Source organism: Pteropus vampyrus, unplaced genomic scaffold (genome assembly GCF_000151845.1).
Source record: "Pteropus vampyrus isolate Shadow unplaced genomic scaffold, Pvam_2.0 Scaffold12, whole genome shotgun sequence".
NCBI lineage: Eukaryota > Metazoa > Chordata > Mammalia > Chiroptera > Pteropodidae > Pteropus > Pteropus vampyrus.
In genome coordinates this window covers 3,014,003-3,020,970 of record NW_011888793.1, presented here as the reverse complement: position 1 = coordinate 3,020,970, position 6,968 = coordinate 3,014,003, and the positions used below count along the sequence as shown (strand labels likewise).

Below are 6,968 nucleotides of genomic sequence, written 5' to 3'. Positions count from 1 at the left end.
GTATTCTGGAGGCTGTCAGTGTGGGTCCTGCACAACCAAGAGAACAGTGCCCCTGATTCATGCACACCATCCACTGCCCAGGAAAAGCCTGGGTTTCCTTGATCTGGTTGCTTATTCTTTCTAGGTTATCATTTCAAGGTGCCCAAATCAGATAGAAATCAGATATCACATGATATCTCCTTCTTTATTGGAAAGAAGTTTTTTTTTCTTCCATGTGAGTCACTTGGAGATTCCTCATGCATTGTTAATTAAAACAAGAGAAAGATGGATAAAATATAGCTTGTTTAAAGCATTTGTATTTAAATCTACATTCTATGAATTGAGTCCACTCCCAAATACACAGTTGTTTGAAGTTATTTGTTGACAAACTGAAAACTAAGTATGCATTTCTAAAGGTGTTTGTGTGTTGAAGAATAAAATGTAACTCTAGGAAGAATCTAATGTTTAATGCTATGTGTATTTGTTTATAGACTCTGTTAAAAGTTGTGTAGCCAAGTTGTTCTTCACCTGCTCCTTGAAGGGTCATTACTGCCTATACAGTAAATCCAGTTTTATTCTCATCAGCCAAGAACCTCAGCTGTGGATCCAGATCATGTTTCTATTTCAGCAGGTGCGTATAATTCGTGTTCATCATGGCTCCTTAATGAGTCAGTGGGCTATGCATTTATAATCATTTTTACTGAATTATTCTTTGACCAAAGTGGATATGTAGATAACAGCAATATATATACATTTTATTACTAATTTTTAAATAAGGATTTTCTATATTTTAGGATAGTTTCCTTATAAAAGGCCCTGGATTACTAATCAGGAAGCCAAACCTATTAATATCTTGATATCCTTACTTTTAAAAAAGAAGAACAGAAGGGAAAATGCTTTTGGTTAAACAATGGCAACAACGACAAATCCCAGCTGATATGGAGGAATAACTTCCCTTGTGTAGAGGGAGCCTTTATTTACAGTCTTTCAATCTCCAGTTAATTTTTGTGTCAACATATTCTTTTCAACTTTGTTGAAAAACTAGAATGCTACCTTTCCCAAGGAATATATGTACAGGTAAAATTGCATAAAGAGGAACTTTGAACTTAACAATGAAAATTTGATGCAAAGATTTTAGCATCAAAAGAGATTCTTATTTGGAAATACTTACCTTGAATGCATTAAACTTTCATAAAAATTTTGAATATAGATTATAAAATGTTAGCAGTAGAAGGGATCTTAGATACTATTTTTATAGATAAGAAAATTAGAGGGCTGAACTCAGGCCACCTGACTCCTGGTCCAGTGGCCTTTTCGCTGTTGCCTTTGTGTTGAAAAATAAAAATGCAGGTGGGTGCAGGAAGGAAGGAGGCAGAAAAAACAGAATGCAAATGTTTTAAAATGGTTGAAAATTAGGCCAAGTGATAAGATAGTTTACTTACTTCTATTAATAAAACATTTCTGTAATAGCCTCTACAAAAGTCACCAACCAGATAGTTATATTTCTTTATAAAGGCAGATTAATGCTGAATATATCGTAATCATAGATGTAACTATAGTAATTAAGAAAAGAGACTACATAGAGATGTTTTAAGACTATCATCTTTTCCTGTATTAAATTTCTTAAGAAGACTTATTAACACCTCATAGAGAACAACTCACATTTTGATGTGAATCAAATTGTACTGGAATATAAAAAACAGCATTGCTCTTTCTTCATTTTCTTGAAATGAAGACCTATTTTTCTTCTACTTTACTTACATTTTTCAAATAGTTTTCATTGGTGATTTTGTATTTGGCTTCATCTTTGCCTTTCTTCTTAATAGTTGTCAGTTTTCTGAAAACAAACCAAGAAAACATGCTTTTATTTTTGTTCCTGGGTCTCATTTTATTTACCTAGTCTGATCCTTTGCCTTTCTTTTAGGCAAAATGGCCAAAAAGCATCTGTCTATGTTGCTTTTTCTTCTTTTCCACACCTTTGATATTGAGTGGTCTGGATGAGCCCGGACTTCACAATATCAATAAAAGATTTTAATAAAAATCAATTCTTTGACTTGATGATTACAAGCCTAGTACTAGCCTTAGATGGTGGGCCAGACTGTTTCTCTTCTAGAATTTAACACATTTGTGGAGCTCTTAAATTCACTGATTCCAGTCTAAATGCTCCTCTTTGGACTGATAATTAATTAAACCCAGTTCTGCTCCTCTTTAAATGAAAAAATCATGTACTATATAAGTTTCTGATAATAATTAAGAAATTTCCAGTTATGTCTACATTATGGTTGCATAATCAATTTATTACTGGCTCTTAGCTTTTTTAATCTGTGGGCCACTTACACAGGCTATAAAATTCTCCACCTTTCCCCACTCAGTATAAGAAACAGATAATCTTGATGATAATAATGAGATCTTTACTGGAAGAAAATTTACTGATTTTTATTTACTAAATAGAAACTTTATATACACAAACACCCTAGAGAGCCTCATAAGTTAATGCTTGAATGTCATTGACATAGAAAATAGGATTTTATAAGCCAATATCATTATTTTATTATACATAAAGTATAATACGTGTGGCATTATATGTATATAAATAATATTTCATGCTCTTAGTTGATGTTCTGTATATTTTTATAAAATGGTGCCCTTGTATTGAAACCTTCTCACATTTATAGGTATAACATCACAACATGTAAGTGACTATTAAAAACATAATTGATGAGTAAATATACAAACACAATCTAAATCTTTCTTTGAAATTTTTATTTTCATTAGTTTTAATGAAATATATATAAACGTGATTTTTTTTTTTACACTAACAATCTTATTATATAAAACTTAGAGTATCTTAAAGCTCTTGGAATATTCATCCATTTTACATTTTAGGATTAAAAATGTTTTTGTTTCCTCGCATGCCCACTCACACTGTTCATTTTTGAGTAGTTGCATAACAAACAATTAGTTATTTAATTTCTAGTCTTCATCATCTATTCTGATATTTGTACTTTAGCTTTAACTTTATACCTTAATTTTCAGATCTTTGTAAAAATAAATATGAATATTTATATTAACCATTTTCCAGTTTGGAAACATGCTTGGGAAATGACTGAGATAAATACTACATTACAATGCTTAGGCATATTTATAGAGATCAATAGCAACTGCCTTGAAAATCCTATTCAACAATTTTAATTTTCTGTTAAAAATGAAAAACCTAAAATGTATTATATGTTTGATCTTCAAGATAGATTTCTTTGTTGTTTTATTTAAATTTAAATCATGTTAAAGATCAAACCAAAACAAATAGTGCCTTGTAGTCAATCAACCAATATTGTTGAGATCAGAAAAAAAGTGTTGTTTTTCTCATTAATTCCTTTTCAGAGCCTATTTCCGGAGCCCCTGTCCATACAAAGTCGTTCTGTGCAATTTCTCAGATCTCTGTGGGAGAAGACACAGGCAGAGGGTGCTCACAGCTTTGAAACGGCCATGATGGAGTCCACATTTCTGCAGCAGAAGGTAAATGCTTATTTCCTTGGACACGTTATTTTAAACTAAGATTCAAGATTATCTTGAAACAGTTTGCCTTTTTCTCAATAGCTCAATGTTTTCCTTCTTTATCTTCTTTTATCATTATCAAAAAAACACTTAATAAGTAATGATTTTCAGGTGGTGCTACAGTGGACTAAAGACAAAGTGCTATCAGCAGACAAGGTCATTAATGGTCTGTTGTGACTTTGTTAAATTAACATTTGTTAAGTGGTGCACGGAGTGCAGAGGGTGAGCCCAAGTTCTATAAAGACCACAAGAGAAATCAACATAGAGTTGATTACTCACAGGTCCTAGAGGAAATACACAACAGGCCTGAGGGGACATGTGAGGGGGTCCAGGCAAGGTGCAGACAGAGAGAGAGGCAGGACCTGGGGCACATGCCTGTATTTGGGTCTGTGGATAAAGTGCTTTGTGGTTCCCAAGCTAAGAAGGCCAGATTAGTCAATTTAAACCAAAAATGAACAGGACTTTGGTGAGCCCCATGGAGCCTTCTCTAAGGGACACACAAGGGGAACGGCCTGGGAAGCAGGATAGACTTCATTACAAGGGCAGTTGGGGAAGTCATATCGGAAACTTAACATTTGCTTATGACTCTGCAGGCTATTATCTACGGCATTCACTCGCATTGGGGGGCTGGTGTCAGTTTAAGACCCCCATAGGTGACTTGGCCAAACAAAATGAATGCCAAGGCAGGAATATCATGGAGTAGCTTAGCTAAATTCTCGACACTTCCATTTGAAGCTCACACGGTGACTTGATACAGCCCACTCGGAGCCCACAAAAACTACACTCAGAGCTACTCAAAAACTACATCATGGTATAGAATAGAAAATGTTTGAGAAATGAAGAACATGACTCTAGAATTGAAAGGGAAAGAGCATCAGGGAATTGGCCTGCAGGTTCTTGAGTGCTTTTCATTTCTTCCCTCCATACTTCCTTCTTCTCATCCCTTTGTCCTCTGCAATTACCACAAAGCAAGAAAATGAAGACAAGGTGGGCCAGAGGAGAGAGAGGGCAGAGGGCAGGGTGGGGGGAGGGGGGAAGGGAAAGAGAGAGAGAGCACGCGTGCATGCGCTAGCTCTGCTGATGCAGGCAAGTATGATTTGAGACACAGAGCATTTTAAAAGTGTGGAAATAGGGGCATAGCTCTCAGAACAAGGTTGGCTGAGACCTCCTGAGCAGGCCCCTCAACTAGGAAAAGACCAGAATGTGGAAATATCCCCATCCAGTCTATAGAGTGAAATGGAAAGAGAATGTACACTGATGTCAGATTTGCATAAGAGGAAAGCCACAGACCTGGGTATGGAAAGAATGATTAGAGGAAACCAGACTGGAGACAGGAAGACTATCAGAAAGCTCTTACTATCATCAGGTAAGAAATGAAGGCTGGAAGTAAAGCTGGAAGTTGTAGGAAGAGGATGGATTCAAGAGCTATGAAAGAAGTAGAATCAGCAGGACCTGGTACCTGATAAGGAAAATGAAAGAACCAAGGATGACACTACGTGCATTGTATGGGCAGATTGATGATGGTGCCAGCCTGAAGAAGACAGACCACAAAGGGAGCTGATGTAGAGAAAGAAGATAAAGCATTTTGGTTTATATATTTGAGTCTGACTTGTTTGTGTAGGTAACCAGGTGGTGATGGTAGTTGGAATGCCATTATGGACCTCGGGAAGAAGACTATAACTGGAGATATGAATTTGGGTGACATTAAGGTAGTACTTAACGTCATGACAGTAGATTCGATCACTCAGGGAGAATATGTGCAGTGAGGACAGAGATGGTTATTGATATCTCCTTAGCAAATAACAACTTCTCTAAGCCCTTCCCATACTCAAAGATCCTGATTATTATTTTTCTTCAAGAAAACCCAGGATTAAGCATTAGATGCTTACTGAGCAAATCAGAGGTTCTAAGAGTATATGATCATGGTCTCCATCCTTGTTTTTCTATAGAGAAGGAGAACAAACATACTAATATTAAATAAAATCAAAGTACAAACAAGTAGCAAATTCATCAAAAACTTTTACTGCGAAGCTAACTCAATACCTTTTAAGTGCTGAAGGATTGTAAAGGGATGAGAAATGGGTGTGATTAATCAGTTTATTTAGAGTGAGACATTGAGGACACATTCAACTATTGCGTCATTATTTGCTAGCTTTGGTTTAAGAATTAGACGTGCTGTATTAAAGAGCAAAGGAAATGCCACAATTGCATCAATGCAAAGTAGAAGGGGATTCTTTGCATATTTCATTCAAATTTTAAACTGTTGCATCACGTTTAAAGACAATGCCTCAAATTCTTATAAATTTTGTATTATAAACTGTATTTTAAGTAGAGGCAACTAGTAAATTAAAACTTGGCAGGCAGCGTCAAGTCCTAAGAGATTTTTTTTAAAAAGTTAGCAAACCTGTACACTTATTTCTTCTGTTTTATACCAATAAATGTTCCTCTAGGGAAAAATTAACTGTAAACCAAACTGTTTCAAAATTTTTAAAGTTTCATAATTTGGTTTATGCCTGGATAATAGAAAAAACTTTGATCTATAGAATATACATTATGTGACAATGTTATCTGCTTCGGTATTTCTCAATCAAATTGATTGTCTTCTATTTTTTATAAAGTGTTCTGCACACTAAATTCAAAATAGCTGTGAAAAAGGTCCAAAGACTGCTTTATTTTTACCGTATGAACAGTGTATACATACACCAGTGTTTTTAAAGTGATGAGCACATGTTTATCTGCTGCTGTGACCAAGTTAACACTGAAGCCAAGTGGTTCAGGATTCGGCAAAGAAGGAAGAAACTCCTTAGATAATTCCTGAGTCTGTAGAATGTAAAGCGCTGGAGGGCTTGTTATTGTGGTTGCTTTTTGTAGTATCTTGGAATTTTAGAACTGAAAATCAACAGCAAGATATCTATTAACTTGCAAAAGGCCTGAAGGCAGGGATTGCACCACACACTTTGCATAGGGAAGAAACAATCTTTTGTTTTGTGAAAAACTAAAGTTTTGTGTTCATGATGTCAGATAACCTACCTATCTTAACTCACACCTACCAGAGTAGTCAAGCATGTTGACTCTGAAGCCAGATTACCTGGGTTTAAAATCTGGCTCTGCCACTTTCCAATTCTGAGGCCTTTGAGTCTGTGCTGCAGTTTCTTTACAAAGTGGATAAATATCAGTAGCTACCTCATAGAGCTGTTTGAGGATTTAATAAGTTAATACATAGAGAGCTCTGAAAACAATAACCACCATTGTGATTTCTCAATAAATGTTAGCTAATACTCTGCTCTGAGCCAGTGTTTCTCTCTCGTTCTCTCTCTGTCTCTCTCTCCTCCTCATCCTCTCCCTCCTGTCTTCCTTTTTTCTCTCTCTCTCCTCTTACCTCCTTCCATCCCTCAAGAAAATTCAAATCTGTCTCAGATGCATTAAGAGAGGTT

The 6,968-nt window shown here is 35.6% G+C and overlaps 1 protein-coding gene across 10 annotated transcripts in view; it reads left to right on the top strand.

The window, feature by feature from the left end:
• VEPH1 (ventricular zone expressed PH domain containing 1) overlaps positions 1 to 6,968 on the top strand; it is a 190,073-nt gene that overhangs the window by 138,798 nt on the left and 44,307 nt on the right. For 9 of the 10 annotated variants that reach the window (XM_011379507.2, XM_011379497.2, XM_011379484.2 and 6 more), the window contains 2 exons: positions 471 to 610; positions 3,361 to 3,495. In XM_011379507.2, the coding sequence (XP_011377809.1) occupies positions 471 to 610; positions 3,361 to 3,495 (275 nt within the window). Of the gene's footprint in view, positions 1 to 470; positions 611 to 3,360; positions 3,496 to 6,968 lie in introns of those variants that run through there. The other variant, XR_002777563.1, reaches the window with a different exon arrangement.